The following is a 15,251-nucleotide window of genomic DNA, read 5'->3' on the forward strand; positions in this document are numbered from 1 at the left end:
GACCCTGATTGGCCTGACAGCTGTGGAAGTCTGCGAGCGGCGGGGTTAAGCGCGTCGCCGCTGCTCCGGCCTAGGCGCGAGCCCGGGGAGCTGAATCTACACCTCAGACCTGGAGCTGCGGTCGCTGCCATGGGCCTCCGCCTCTTCCGCTACCGCGCCGCACTGCTCCCGAGTGGCCTCCTGTTCCTCCTGATGCTCGCAGACCCGGCGCTCCCGGCCGGACGTCCCCCACCGGTGGTACTGGGTGAGGCGCGCGTCCAGTCGTGGATCCGTTCGCTCGTGCATGCGGCTTGGTGGGTTGCGGGCGGGTCTGTCTTCCAGTTAGTTATGCATCTGCTCCAAGCACGGGATGGAGGAGCGTATGACTGTCTCGTCACCTGAGTCAGTCTGTCCACTTTTCGCTATGCTGGGCGCGGGTGTGGTCAACCTCTTGTCTTCTCCAGTAGAAGATGGGGGTAAATGGGAGGGTTACCGTTCGTTTGTGCATCGGTCCGCCTGTTCATGTCAGTCCCAAGCCTTGCCTCGCCTGATCCGCATTTTTTAGCTGGAAAGACCGAGGCCCTTTGGCCCCACTCCTGAGGCCTGTAGGAGGTAGGGTGGCCTTGGAGTTGGCTCTCAGGGGACTCAGCGTTGACTTGGGCTTGGCTAGGAACCTGTTTCCCTCCACCCTTCCAGCCCCTACACGTGTCAAAGGGCATTACTAAAAGGAAGCTCTTTGGGGAAAAGATTGCTCTCCTAGCCTGCCACCAAGTCTCCCCTCTAACTTATCACATGGGTGGGATTGGGCCTGAGGAAGGAGGCCCAAGAGAATCTTAGGATGGCTATAAACAGAGAGAGGTTGAGACAGTGGTTATGAACAGATGTCATACTTCACCCTTAACCTGCCAGACCTACTTGAACTATGCTATGTTGGGGGTAGGTGACCTCCCCTGCCTACCTCCTTCTTAGTCCTGACTCTGGCAACTGTACAGGAGTCACAGTATTTTGTTGTGTTGGCGGTGGGCAAGGATGAGACCTCTGTCCTGGGGGCCCTGAATGCCTCGTTCACGCTGTCACACACACACCCCCCACCCGCCACCGCCGCCCTGAACTACTGTGTTGGTCAGCTAGGATTCCTGAAGGCAGAGGCATGCTGAGGTATACATTACCTTCTGCTGCAGCATGACACTCCATGCTCTACCTGCTGGGAATATTTTAATGGGAATGATGCAGATCACAGAAGGGTAGAGTTGGCAGGCAGTGTGGTGCCAGGAGGTCCTCCACCAGGAGCTCTGGGCCAGTCCATGCTCTGGGGTATGCTGGGCCCAGGTTCCCCATGGGATTTGGGCAGATTTGGCCCTGGCTTTCCTCCCCAAGCTTGCAGGATGACACCCAGAGGTAAAGTGTATGCTGGGCAAGCACAGAGAATCCACCACCCAGTTAGGAAAGGCTTCCTGAAGTATGCAACTGGAGCTGAGGCAAGGAAAGAGTTCCAGGCAGAGGGAACTACATATCAGAGGGAGGGAGCTAAGCAGTTCAGGCTGTGTGGAATGGAGTGGGGGAAGGAGTGGATTGTGCTGATCTCGTGACTGTTTGGGTCATCTGGACTTTATCCTGGAAGCCTGCAGGGAGACATGTGTGGGCCTAAAGAGTTGTGAGTATGAAGGGTGTGGTATTGGGAAGTATGTGGTCCCTGACTGGACTGGTCCCAGGCCTTTTCACCTGGATTGGTACTAACTGCACCCCTTAATTCATTCCATTTTTGATCATCCTAGATCACAGAAGAGAAGCCTCAGGAATCACCTAGGGGCACAGAGCAACTGAAATCCTAACCTGCCCAGCTTCTCAGAGAATGAGGCTGTTGGCATTATCCTGGGAAAGCCCATGATGGGCTGCAGACACACTGCTGCTGGGCACAGAGCAGGGACCTGGCCTTGGCTATCAGAGGATCAGCATCCAAGGGTGACTAGTCCCTATGGGTGGGACCCACATTGGTGGTAGAAGAAGCAGAGGCCAGAGAAGAGATACAGAAGAAGACCCTGGGAAGTGGGAAGGGACTGTAGCAAGCCATTTCTACCTCTTCCAGCCTCAGTCTCCTTATCTGTAAAGTAGGCATAATAAGGATATTCTCCCCCAGTATTATTTGAGGTGAAAAGCACGTGGCTGGCTCTTGTCTTAATTCTAGGCACAAAGGGGCTCAGGAAGTGTCCACTGCTATTTTTAGAGGCCACAGCCTGGCCAGGGCGAAGGACATTCAGGCAAAGCAGATCTGGTGACTTCCTCTTTCATCTGCTTCCTCTTTGGTGACCAGGGTCTCTACACTGCCCTGCCTAGTCCACAGGCATGTCATCCAGAAGTACTCCCCACTTCTGCAGTTGCCACACCTGCCTCCTGTGGCTGCCCTGAGGACCCTGTTGGGTGGTGCACAGGTAGGGTGAGCCCTCTGCAGGGCTGGGTTCACAGCTGGAGCCCAGTTGCCCAGGAGAGCTGAGCTTGGTGTCCATTTAGTGATCATGGATCCTAAATGGGGATATGTTTGAAAAGTGTTAAGAGCATGGCAGGTGGGAGCAAGTGAGGCCTAAAAGGTCACTGAGAGTAAATAGACTGTGAGGGGCCATGAATGTTGGGGGAAGTGTCACTAGGGCCCCAGGGCTCTGTATGGACCGAATAGACCAGCTCAGGTAGAGAGACGTCATCCTTGGGGTCTGGTCACACCCACCCCTGCTGGGCTGTGGCTCGAATGGCATGTTGCTTCAGGATAGCCAGCACAGCTTCCAGATGTGCCAGGATGCTAGGGCCCTCCAGATGATCTGCCCTCTGAAATTTTTAGCAAGGTTTAGCAGCCCACAGGCTCTGGCTTTGAGCCAGGCCTGGGGACCTCTGTAGGCCAGTAGGTGCCAGTATGAGCTTCTCTCAAATGTGTTTCTGTTCATTGTCCCCCTTCACAAGCCTGTCCTAGATTGCCTTCTGTGGATTCAGTTTTGGCTGGTTCAGTGGCCCACTACTCCATCCTGTTTCCTGATGCTTCTTTCAGGGTATACAAGACTCTGCCTACTCCACGGCCCGGGACAGCTCTGTGTAGAAGGCCTCTGGGTCTCCAGCCTGGCAGGCCCAGGGCCTCATACATGCTCTGTGTCCCCCTGCAGTGCCCGGTGATTTGGGCAACCAGCTGGAGGCAAAGCTGGACAAGCCAACAGTCGTGCATTACCTCTGCTCCAAGAGGACGGACAGCTACTTCACACTCTGGCTGAACCTCGAACTGCTGCTTCCTGTCATCATTGACTGCTGGATTGACAACATCAGGTGGGGGCTGGGGCACAGATGGGGTGCCGCTCACTGACCCAGCCTAAAGAGGCCTCCAGAACCCATTTCCATGTCATCTGCAACTCAAGAGACCTGGAAGTCGTTGACCTCTCTCCCTTCCCATTTCTTCAGTCTGGTTGGCACCACCTCTGTACTCTACCAGAGAGAACTTTCTTCCCTTTTCTGCTGCTCATGTCCCAGTGCCACATGCCCTCTATGTGCTCATTCCCTATATGTGGTTGGCCTCACTGTGGCCCCCACCCCTTCCCTTGCTTCTGACTTGGCCACACCTGCCCCTCCAGCTGCTTGTGCTTCCTGGGATATGCCAAGTTTCCAGCTTTGCACATGCTGTTCTTTCAGCCTAGAATCTACCTCTATACCTTTGCCTGAAAAATCCACTCCCACTCACTCTTCATGAAGTCTCCCTGCCACTCCCCAGAGCTGTTAACCTCTTCTTCCCCCAGGCCCAGAGCTGTTAACCTCTTCTTTCCCCGGGCCTGTTTTCTCTAACCCCCCGGGCCTGTTTTCTCTAACCCCCATTCCATGCCTGCCAAACATTTTTTCCAAAGGGTGTTTTCCCCCTAATGAGATAATCATATAATCAGAATTACTGCTTATTGAATACAGACACTATGCTTTTTATTTTTTTGTGGGGGGAGGGAGGTCCTTAGATTGATTGATAGATTGATTTATAGAGGAGGCACTGGGGATTGAACTGAGGACCTTGTGCATGCTAAGCATGTGCTCTACCACTTGAGCTATACCCTCCCCCTGGACATTATACATTTTACATATTTTCTTACATTTAGGCTTACAGCAACCCTGTGAAATAAGTGCTGTTTTTAAACCTGTTTTACAGATAAGGAAATCTGGAAGCTCAAAAAGGTGACAAAATTGCTTAGGGTCACTCTGCTAATAAGTAGCGGAACTAAGATTTGAACCCAGAGCTAAGGTTCCTTCCCACACTGAGCTCCTTGAAGGCAGGGACTGTATCTGTTTTATCTTTATAGCTGTAGGGCCAGAAACACAATTAGTGTTCAATAAATATTTGAGCTGAATAGAGTATCACAAATTAAGATTTTTTCCTCTGGAGGCACGCTAGCTGGTTCTAGTTGGTTCTCTAGGTACCCTGTCTTTGTTTATGATGCCTATTTTGTTGACTCTTTCCTCTGTGTGCGATCAGGGTTATTTCTGGGCTGTTGATCTGCATTTCTATTTTTGTAGCAGAGACATGGTCTCAGGTACTGCCAGTTGGAGGTGCAGGCTGATACCAAGAGGGCCTTGTCTGTCTTCGTTGGTCCTCTGACCTGCTTAGACTTGCATCCAGCACAGACTGCTTTGGCTTCCAGAACTTTGCTTAGTGGCCATTGAGATGGTCTGTAGATTACCCTGGAGAGAGTGGGTGCCCCCAGAATTTATTATTTGGGCCAGTGCTGGGTATCTTGTCAGCTTTCTGTGGCTGATCTTTAAGGGTGGGTAGGACTCAGGACCACTGAGGATTGCCTGAGGATTGCAGGTCTAGCCTGTTTTCGTGGGCACATTTGCCTCCTTAGTATAAGGGGAGGCCAGAGCAGGGTTCCTAGCCAGGCACAAGGCTTTCCTCCCATCTCCCACCACCCTGTCCCCATCATTTCTATAGGCCTGCCCACCCCCTCACATAGCAGTCACAGGTGCGCAGGCCCAGAGGGGGGGTTTCTCTGTTGTGTGTTGCATTCTCCATCTCCTTTGCCCTGTGTTGTGTTATGGTGGGTGACAGGAGCTGGATTCATGGAGATGGAGTGATGGGAGGCTGCACAGTTAGGCTGCCTCCCTTTTGGGGTCAAGTGCAATGTTCATGGTACAGCCAGACCTGGCACTTCCCTCTCCCAACTGGATCTTCATTCTGGTGTGGGTGACACTGAGGAGAAGGGAATATTGTGAGCCTTGGTGGGAGTCCTCATTTGGATGTAGTTACTCTGATCTGTGCTTTACAAACTTTTTTTTTTAATAATTTTTTTAAAATTTGGAGGTACTGGGGATTGGACCCAGGACCTTGTGCATGCTAAGCTATACCCTCCCTCGTTTTTTATAAACTTGCTCTGATACTTTTTGTTCTCCCCTATAGATCTGACCAGATCTGAGGACGGGAAGGCAATATGGCTCAGGATACAGGGCAGTACTGGGACACAGCAAGTTCAGTGTCACCTCTGGGTCACTGGCTCAATATTCCCTCCTGACAGGCTGATTTACAACAGGACTTCCCGTGCCACCCAGTTTCCTGATGGTGTGGATGTGCGTGTCCCTGGCTTCGGGAAGACCTTCTCACTGGAGTTCCTGGACCCCAGCAAAAGCAGTGTGGGTATGTAGTCCTTCCTCGTGCCCTCCAGGAAGGGGGGTAAGGGTTCTGATGGACTCCTAGAGTGGGAAGATCCCTGTTGTTTGAAGGGGTAGCCTGCAAACTGTCTCTGATCAGTGTGGGCACAGAGCCCTATAATGATAAAAAGCCTCAGGAGAGCTGTCTGAAGTAGATGTGACAGTCTCCTTAGCAGGTGTGGTGTGGGTGGCCGACGATGACTGTACTCTCTCTAATCCTGTGCATTTCTGTCTACAGGTTCCTATTTCTACACCATGGTGGAGAGCCTTGTGGGCTGGGGCTACACACGAGGTGAGGATGTCCGGGGGGCCCCCTACGACTGGCGCCGAGCTCCAAGTAAGTGGTTGCCCTCATTTCCTCCCTGAGGTCTTGGGAGGTGGGGACGAGGAGATCACAGCCACAGGCCCCAGGCTTTCCCCTACTCCCAGCTGAATCTCTGGCATCCAGCCCATAAGTCACAGCTACCACCCCTGGTCAATCTGTCTGGTCCTCCCCCCATCCTCACCCCAGGATTTCTGGGCCTCAGCCCTGGGGAAAGATAATGAGGCTGAGGAAGGGAAAAGGAACTCCTTTGTTTCCTCTCTTCATGGAAACTGAGGAGGAACCAGACCCCTCCCACTTGGATTTTAGCACTCTCCCCACCCACCTAGTCCTGGGTCTGGCCTGAGACACAGGCCGTGGTTCAGACCCCAGGACCCTGCCTGCCTGACCCCTGCCTGGCTCTGGCCTGCAGATGAAAACGGGCCCTACTTCCTGGCCCTCCGCGAGATGATCGAGGAGATGCACCAGCTGTATGGGGGCCCCGTGGTGCTGGTTGCCCACAGTATGGGCAACATGTACACGCTCTACTTTCTGCAGCAGCAGCCGCAGGCCTGGAAGGACAAGTATATCCGTGCCTTTGTGGCACTGGGTGCGCCCTGGGGGGGCGTGGCCAAGACCCTGCGCGTCCTGGCCTCAGGTAAGACCCTGCCTGGCCCAGTGTTGGGGGACGGGGGCTGGTGTTGGGGACGGAGCCCTCTCTTTCTCTCTACCATGTCCTCCTGGGCCACACTAATGTCTCTTCTCTTGGGGCAGGACCCTTCCTTCTCCAGGGTCTTTTCCAAACGTCTCTTTCCAAAGAAGAATCTAACACTACTTCTAAATTCATCTCTCTATTTGATGTCCCTGGTTATCTGTGTTAAGTTTCTTACAGCATGTACATGGTGTGGCATAACTGTCGGTCATACAGTGCACACATGTACACACACGCAGTGTGCAGGGGCCCGGCTGGCCTAATTTGTTTTGACTCAGAGTTTTTTGAAGGAGCCTTCTCCTTACCCCCATCCTCACTTCTTCATCCCCACCTTTGCCGCAGAGAAGGAAGTTTGGGCTATGATTTCCTGTTTATGAGTTATGTCTCCATCTGTGGCCATGAGGAGCCTCTGGGGGCAACGTAGGGAGGAAGCAGGTACAGAGTTGTCTGGCCTGCTTGCTTGGTAGTTGGGAAAGCCACCTCCTTCCCTGTTCCTCTCCAATCCATCTGCCTTTTCACAGCTGTTAGAACCTGCCAGCTGTAGTCTTAGGGCTTTCCTCCCTCTGCCAGGACTGAGTGTGAACCCCAAGGACCTTCACTTCAGGAGCTGTGATCCAGGGCTGTGCCAAGCGTCTGATGAGCTTTCTTCCTCAAGTCACCAACACTGTCTGACCTACTTATTGGTCACCTGATCGTTGTGATCAGGTCAGACCCAGTGCCTCTCCCAGTAGTGACTCTGGATCAGCTGGACAGTGATTCTAGTTATAGTGAAGACTCATCACAGCCGCCCACTCTGTCCAGCCTAGACCAGAAAGGGCATCCCCTGAGTTTGAGACAAGTTGCCATGGTGGAGTTCAGGTCTCGGCCCTTTCAGAGCTTCCCCATGAACCCCTAAGAGCTTTGGCTCAGATTCCAGGAAGCTGCTGTCTGGCCCTGGCAGTCCTGGAGTGGGGTTGGGCAGGAGGGATGGTAGTCATGAACCCCTAGCTAGGGAATTCTCTTTCCTCAGGGGTCCTAGAACCAGGCCCCATCCGGCAGAGCTGAAGGCTTGCAGTCAGAGAGATGGGGTGATGGCTGGCTATGGGTCCTGAGCAGGGCAGAGGGCCTCTGTTCCCAAGTTCCAGCTCATCCACCAGAGGTCTCACTGGCTGGTGGGTGTGTTCATGTTGTTGGCATTCCTTTGTGAGAAAGACTCACTCTTCCTGCAGCCTCCCCTCCTCCCCTGTCTCCTGCAGGGCTGGCAGCCCAGGTCAGTGCCTGGGATGAGGCCAGGGCTGGCTGGCCAGAAATCTGAGCCTAGGAAGAGAAAAATGTTTACATAGCTCAATGTAATAAAAGATTAAGAGGACCTTTCTGGGCTGCCAACCTGCTGATTCACCTTTGACAAGGTCAGTGCCCACAGGCCGGCTAAGAAGTGCCCTGAGGAGGGTATCATAAATCACGCTGTGGGTATATGCTGCCTAAATCCCTGGTGACAAAATGCAAAAGGAAAAAACAAGTCTTAGCTGAGTGCTTCCCAGATAGAGCAAAGATACGGGGAAACAGGGAAGCTATAAGGGCGTTAACAGTGGAGAGATGCTGGGGTGCTGGCTGGGGTCTGGCAGGGGAATATGCTGCCCGGCCAGCTTGCATTCATTCCCGAGCACAGACTGACGGGAGCCCTCTCCTTGCAGGAGACAATAACCGGATCCCAGTCATTGGGCGCCTGAAGATCCGGGAGCAGCAGCGGTCTGCCGTCTCCACCAGCTGGCTGCTGCCCTACAACTCTACCTGGTCATCTGAAAAGGTCTTCGTGCGCACACCCACAGCCAACTATACGCTGCAGGACTATCACAGGTTCTTCCAGGACATCAGCTTCGAAGATGGATGGCTCATGCGGCAGGACACAGAGGGGCTGGTTGAAGCCATGGTGCCGCCTGGTGTGCGGCTGCACTGCCTCTATGGCACTGGTGTCCCCACGCCAGACTCCTTCTACTATGAGAGCTTCCCGGACCGTGACCCTAAAATCTGCTTTGGTGATGGTGATGGCACTGTGAACTTGCAGAGTGCCCTCCAGTGCCAGGCCTGGCACAGTCGCCAGGAGCACGAAGTGTCATTTCAGGCACTGCCAGGCAGTGAGCACATCGCAATGCTGGCCAACGCCACTACCCTGGCCTATCTGAAAAGCGTGCTCTTTGAGCCCTGATTTCTGTGCCAGCTGGGGCTGTGGGATGGCTCCCACCGCTGCTCTCTTGGCTTGCGGGGCTACCATGGCCCGTGAGTTTAGCAGTTTATGACTGACCGTCTAAGGCCTTGGATCTTGGGTGGTGAAACGCCTGCCACGGGGACATGCTATTTCTTATCCTTCCTCTCTAAGAGTGAGGAAGGTAGAAGTAGTCTGGACTTACTTGAGGGACCCTTGATAGAAAGAATGCTGCTGATGGTGGAATTGTGACCTCAGGACTGGCTCTGCAGGTGGATTGGCTGGCACCTAGCCCCAGTCCCCAGCTCTAGGGCCATATGTTCCTCCTACCCCTGTGGCCTTTTCACACTTGCCCACCAGGCCCTGGCTCCTCAACCTTCCTATGAGGAGTATTACTGAACTGTGGCCCCTAAGATGGGCTTGTTGTCCCTAGGGTGAACCTTCTCACACACTGGCCACAGGTCAGCCTGCTGCTGGCCATGGGTGGCTGGAGCTACTGGCTTCCTCGTGGCCTAGCTGCTCAGATAGGCTGACTATGGCTTTCTAGGGGCAGCCCAGTTCTCCCTGCAGGCAGGGGTGGGTTGTTGTGTTCTCCATGGATTCCAGGCCCTGGGGCATTCACTCCTACCTCCTTTACCTCTAAGAACAGCCTAGCTCAGATTGGGCAGCAGGTGGTCCCTGGTTCTGGGGGCTGTGTCCTAGGAGCCCTGATCTCCTTCATTGGGCTGTTGACCACAAGACTGATGCTGGCTCCCTTCGCCCTGGGACTGTGGTTCAAGCAGGAGAGCAGGGCCCAGTGCCATGGCCCTTTGGGTATTCATGAAGAAAGAGAACTCAAGGAAGCAGCCAGGGCCATTCTGAGCTGCCATGATCTGCCTTCTTGGTAACCCACCACTACAATCCCACTCTGCTCAAGTGGGCTGGCACAGGGCTGAGAGGAGGTAGGACTCTTTCCTACTCTGCCCAGCACTTGTCCCCACCAGGCAGCTCAGTGGTGTTTAGTCAGCAGGGACTAGCCCAGAAACTTGAGTAGGCCCCTGAGAGCCAGGTGCCTTGGGGGTCCCTTGGGGGTCCCTTGGGAGTTTTCTTTCTGCTCCAGAGGTGCTGCATGGATCTGTGCATAGCAGGGATGGAGAATCTGGATCTGTCTTGGTGGCAGTGGTCTCCAAGTGGGCAATAGCTATAGGCCAAGACTTGGGTCTAGCTTCTAGGGTGGGGCTCCAAAGCCACAGTCAGACTGAACTGTGCTGCTGTCCTACAAGGTTTCTGTGGAGTGGAAACAAGGTTTCTCTGTTGCATTCATACCCAGCATCTGTCTCTCCCTTTGTTCTTGAGTTGTTGGCCCCACATGGGGCTCTGAGCAGGCTGTACCTCGATTCTGGCAATAAAAGTATTTCAGATGCTGTAAAATCCTCTGGCTTAGCAAATCTGCTCTAAGCATGAGAAGAGTGAGGGGGCTAGAGAGGCAAGAAATCAGGGGCTAGACCCTGACCTTTCCTGGGACCCTGATAGGTTCTCAGCACCAAAGCATGGCTCCTGTGTACTTCTATGGGCTTCATCCTCCTGCCTCCTTTCCTGGAATCTAGTTCCTCTCCTGGGACTAAGAACCAGGACCTGAAACATTCCCATTGGAGTGAAGCTCCCCCCTCCCTCTTCTCCCGTCTGGTCAACAGGCCCTAAATGCCACCCCAGAGCTAGGGGCCAAGGACAATCCCACAGGACTCCCCTTCCCAGCCTTCTGTCCTCCTTCAGCTTGCAGGTCTCAGCATCCTTTTAACCCAGAGTTCTTCTTAGGATGCTACCCTTCTACTTTGCTTTGTCAGTACCCACCATCTGTCCCTTTTTGAGGACAGAGTGAGACCGACGACAGAGGGAGACCAAGGTGGGCAGAGAGAGGGACTGAGACTGGGGACCAAATGGAGATGGAGAAACGGAGAAACAGAGTCCAGGGCAGGAAGCATGCATAGGGATGGGGTCCAGGACTGAATTTTGTGGTGCAGAGCCCAGAGCTGGGGGCCAGTGAGAGTGGTGGGAGCCCCAGTTCCTGTCTCCTCCACAGAAGCCTGGCCAGCCTGGGCTTCAGGCGCCAATACACTCTGGGCCACTAGAAGGCGCTCCAAACCTACTCACTGCACAAGTTATTGGCCAAACCTGGAAGAATGGGTGGCCCAGAGAGGGTGAAGTTGCCTAGGAATACATAGATCCAGTCACATCGCTGGCCTTGGAAAAAGGGTGACAGCGTGAAAGGAAGTGAACCCTTATCCCTGGGTTCCCTAGGTCCTGATGAGCCTGACTCTTAGCTCTGCCCTGACACCTACCCACTCATGCTACCCTTATTGATGGCCTTGCAGCCACCTTCTCACTTTTGACCCATTTCAGCCCTACTTTCATTCTTGATTTTACAGCTGCAGTGAAAGGACATGGAACCATCAGGCCTCAGGACCAGCAGACTGAGGTTCAAGTCTTAGCTCTACCAGCTCCAGCCAAGTAGCCTGGGAAGTCTCCTGACCTCCCGGGGCCTCAGTCTGCTCATCTGAAGAACAGTGATGAATAAATATACCGTTCAGGGTGGTCCTGAGGAATATTGGTGGTATTTGAGAATATCTAATTCAGTGCTTGGTTCATGGTGGGTTTTCTGCCAACAGGCTGCTATAACTGGATGTGAGACAGTGAAGCCAGAGGTTCTCTGAGCCGGCAGGTCATATATGCTGCTGTTACAAAGACAAGTGGCCTGGCTGCCATTGAGTGACACAGGTGTCCAGAGCCCTTTCTTTGCCAGGCCAGGGAGGCAGGAGGAACTGATCCAGGGGCAAAGCGTCAGACGCTAATGACTCCAAGTATATACATGCAGACATACCTCAGAGATATTGCCAGTTTGATTCCAGACCACCACAACAAAGCAAATATTGCAGTAAAGTGAGTCATCTGAATTTTTTTGTTTCCCAGTGAATCTAAAAGTTGTTTACACTATGCTGTAGCCTATTATGTGTGCAATAGCACTATGTCTAAAAATAATGTACCTTAATTTAAAAAGTACTTTATTGCCAAAAAATGCTAACCATCATCTGATAACACAAGTTGCTATAAACTTTCTATTTGTAAAAAAATGTAATAAAGGGAAGAGCAATAAGACATAAGGTATGCCTTTACTCTCATTCACAGTTAGGGAAGATATTCCAAGCAGCACAAAGAGGGCAGCACTGGTGAGGACTCTTCAAGGATCACCATCTCAGGTCTATAGGGTGGAGGATGGAGGCAGAGGAGATACAAAGTCATTTCAATCTGTATTTTAGGGGGACCTCCTACCCTGTGGGGATGACTTAGAGGGAACAGGGATTGGGAGGGTATTATGGCTGGGGAGAAGAAAGCCATGAGATGCAGGACCTAGGGGGTGGACAGGAGGAGGAAGGGTCCAGGGTGCTGCCCATCTCTGGCTGGGTCACTGGGCGGCAGGGAGAAGGGTTTTGTGTGTGGTTTAGTGAACACATGTCTGGGAGAAATTACTTCACAGCCCAGGAGAGAATCATGGCTTGAGGTGTGGACAGGAAGCTAAAGGGTATGGGTCAGCTGCCAATGAGTTCAGGAGGCCCTACACAGAGTCTCAAGAGTTGCAGAGGAAAGGGACTCCTAGAAGGAGATGGAGGAGGAACAACCAGAGGAAGAGGAAAGGAGGGTGTAGCTCCATCAGGATGGGTCAGACAGAATGAGGACGGAAAAACATCCTCAAGCCTGAGCCCCAGGAAGGCTTGGAGTTGGCTTTGGAAGCCCCACAGTGTCTCTGTGTCTGTGGGGCCTCAATGCTTGTGTGGTGGCCTGAGCTAACTGAGATGATGAGTCCTGAGTCTGTGTCTTCCTCGGGTCTCTAGGCAGAGGGTTGGCTGTGAAACGGATATGGAAGCTTTTTAGAGCTCTTTGTTTGAGATGTATGTGTTTCCCCTGGGTGTGTGGCCCAGGCCAAGGGCCACAGAGGAAACGAGTTGGGGGGGGCATTTAGAGGTCCCCGCGGTAGCGTCCCCTCCCTCGGAGGCCCCGAGACTGCAGGGTCGGGGAGCGGCCATCCAATCTGCGAGGTGGCTGGGCCCAGATCGCGGCCCGTTGGGGGCTAGCCGCCAAGCGCGCGCAGAGGCTGTCCCCGCACACGTGGGCTCCGACAGCCCGGCCGGCGAGACTGCAGAGGCCGGGGCGGCCCCCTGGGGCCCGGAAGAGCTGCCGCCCGCGGGCTCCCCGCGGAGCCGCGCGCCCTGTCCCGACGCGGCGCGCGCTGTCGCGATCCGGCGGTCGGTGACGTGGAGGGGGCGGGGCCTGAGCGGTCGCGGCGGGGGCAGCGGCAGCGGTAGCGGCAGCGCGACGGAGCATCCTGGAGGCGTTGGGCCACCACTAGGTAACGGGCCGCGGGCGGGCGCACCGGGGCGCGGGGCCGGAGGCGGGGTCCAGGGCCCGCGCCGGGGAAGCGGGGCAGGGGCAGCGGCACTGCAGCCGAGCGCGGGATGCGGGGCGTGCGGGCCGCGGGCACGTGAGAGACGCTGCTGGTGAGAGCGTGCCCGAGAGGGACGCTGTGCGCGCGAGAGGGCCCGTGAGCGTGAGGGGCCTTCAGGAGTGAGAGAGACTCAGAGGGAGGTTGTGAGAGAGACCGCGGTCAGAGTGGCCCTGAATGCGACACTGAACGCGAGAGAGACTGTGTGAGGTACTCCAATGTGAGTCTGTTGGTGAGAAAGAACCTGTGCTGCGTGTAAAACTGAAAGAGAGAAAGACCGAGGGTTCAAGACTGAGTATGTGTGAACAGGAGCAGAGCTTGGGCCCCTGGGGAGACTGTCTTGTGCTGGGCTGGAAGTCTGGCCTGTTGGAGGGAGAGGGTGGTGTGCTCCTGCTATTAAGATTCTTTTTAGTGTCTTCATATCCTGTCATCTTGTTTGATCACCTCCTGCTGTAAATGGAAAGATACTGGTGAAACATTCTGAGAATTCTTCACTAAGCACTGAGCAGGCAGGCTGGGCACCACGTGTGTTATGGTCAGTTGTAGGCAGGAATCGATATTTAATTTAACATTTGTTTTTGAGTACCTCTTGTGTGCACTGGACTGTGTGCTTGGTGAAAAGAATTCAGTTTCTGCCCTTGATGGGCAGAAAAAAAGCACTGCCAGTGAATCTAGCGCCTGTGCTCTCAGAATGCTCAGCCATCTGGTGCTTATCTCTGAGAGCTGCTCCCTGATTTGAAGATCTGGGAGGAGCAGACTTTTGAAATCCTGTGAGTGCTTTCTGAGATCATTTTCAACTTTCTTTTGCCTCCTGGGAGGCCCTTGAGGAAACGGCCCAGGCTGCCCACTTTGCTAAGGTCCTGCTGTGTGCTTTTTTTGTTTCCCAGCTTTGGTCTCAGGTTGTCATTCAAGTGCTTACAATTTGATTTTCGTTTCCTGACAAACATGTTGGAAAACCATAAGCCTGATTTTCTCCTGTCTTCCTTCTTCCCTGTCTGGCTGTGGATATATTTTTATTACAGATCAAAAGTAAATACCAATTATGTGACCTATCTCCCTGGCACTTCTTGGTACAGGAAATTTCCTGACCTCTGCACTCTGTGCTTCCTGCTGTAGTCTCCAGGATGTATGGATACTTTTCTATTAAAAGTGACGCAAATGGCAAATGGTGCTCATGGGATGTGGGACTCTGGGAGCAGCAGCTGTCAAGATGTGCATGATCTGAAATGACCAGGCTAGTTCTCTGACACGTGTTCAGTTACACTGTGGGTGTGATGGAACTTCTCAGTAATTGAGTGCTACCCCTGCCGGGCATGGAAAATTAGATTTGACAAAAGGAAATATCATCCTGCTGATTAGTAGGTTCATTTTTTGATAACTTGCCTCTCACTCTTTGTTGCAGAGATTAACTGGCCAAGACGGCGAAGTGGAATTAGGTCTGGCTGTGGATACTTCATTTTCTTCTCTGTACCTGACCATTTACGATGGGGTGGCTTATGAAAGTGTGATGTTTATGCATTTCCGCTCAGGTGAATATTATTGCTCTGTTGTTTGCTTTCTTGGATCTTTGAGATTTCTAAAGAGTTTTAGTTATTTGTGTACAGTATGAACATGATACTAATAAAGAGATTGGCTCACATGTAATTAATAATTATGTAACACTATATTATATAAATTATATATTTATTATATTTTATCTCTTTCTAAAGAGTAATTGTGGTGGTTTATAATTAAAGATACTTGCAATGAGGTTGTTAAGAAGAAACAGGAAACCAAAGTGACAGAAGAGACTACTACTGTTGAAAAATGAGGGTATGATTGGGAGCTGAATTTGATCTTGAGTTTCCTGGTATCCTAGGTGAAAAGACAAATGTAAAGAGTGACATAGTTTTTGTTATTTGATAGAAGTACAATAAATAAATATATATATGAAGTTTAAGCATTAAAA

The 15,251-nt window shown here is 52.8% G+C and overlaps 2 protein-coding genes across 9 annotated transcripts in view; both read left to right on the plus strand.

The window, feature by feature from the left end:
- The first annotated feature begins 23 nt into the window (after positions 1-23).
- Positions 24-11,921, plus strand: PLA2G15 (phospholipase A2 group XV). 3 transcript variants are annotated; one of them, XM_006203724.4, is made up of 6 exons: positions 24-244; positions 3,126-3,282; positions 5,502-5,620; positions 5,873-5,971; positions 6,369-6,593; positions 8,321-11,920. In XM_006203724.4, the coding sequence occupies exons 1-6, from the start codon at positions 130-132 to the stop codon at positions 8,830-8,832; spliced, it is 1,227 nt and encodes a 408-aa protein (XP_006203786.3). In that variant the 5' UTR covers positions 24-129; the 3' UTR covers positions 8,833-11,920. The 3 variants fall into 3 exon arrangements, with proteins under 3 accessions (XP_006203786.3, XP_072823706.1, XP_031536598.1); XM_072967605.1 differs by having other exon boundaries at positions 38-244; positions 5,517-5,620; positions 8,321-11,921; XM_031680738.2 differs by having other exon boundaries at positions 38-244; positions 6,494-6,593.
- A 1,157-nt stretch (positions 11,922-13,078) lies between these two features.
- Positions 13,079-15,251, plus strand: part of SLC7A6 (solute carrier family 7 member 6) — a 30,535-nt gene continuing 28,362 nt past the window's right edge. For 3 of the 6 annotated variants that reach the window (XR_012075729.1, XM_031680741.2, XM_031680743.2), the window contains exons 1-2: positions 13,079-13,210; positions 14,706-14,832. The gene's annotated coding sequence lies outside the window, so the exon portion shown is untranslated. Of the gene's footprint in view, positions 13,211-13,254; positions 13,359-13,403; positions 13,524-14,705; positions 14,833-15,251 lie in introns of those variants that run through there. The other 3 variants (XM_006203725.4, XM_072967598.1, XM_072967597.1) reach the window with 3 other exon arrangements.

Source organism: Vicugna pacos, chromosome 9 (genome assembly GCF_048564905.1).
Source record: "Vicugna pacos chromosome 9, VicPac4, whole genome shotgun sequence".
Classification (NCBI taxonomy): Eukaryota; Metazoa; Chordata; class Mammalia; order Artiodactyla; family Camelidae; genus Vicugna; species Vicugna pacos.

Coding starts and splice junctions, on each gene's coding strand:
- PLA2G15 (XM_006203724.4), top strand. CDS start 130: ATGGGCCTCCGCCTCTTCCGCTACCGCGCCGCACTGCTCCCGAGTGGC. Junction 245..3,125: donor TCCCCCACCGGTGGTACTGG/GTGAGGCGCGCG, acceptor GTCCCCCTGCAG/TGCCCGGTGATTTGGGCAAC. Junction 5,972..6,368: donor CGACTGGCGCCGAGCTCCAA/GTAAGTGGTTGC, acceptor TCTGGCCTGCAG/ATGAAAACGGGCCCTACTTC.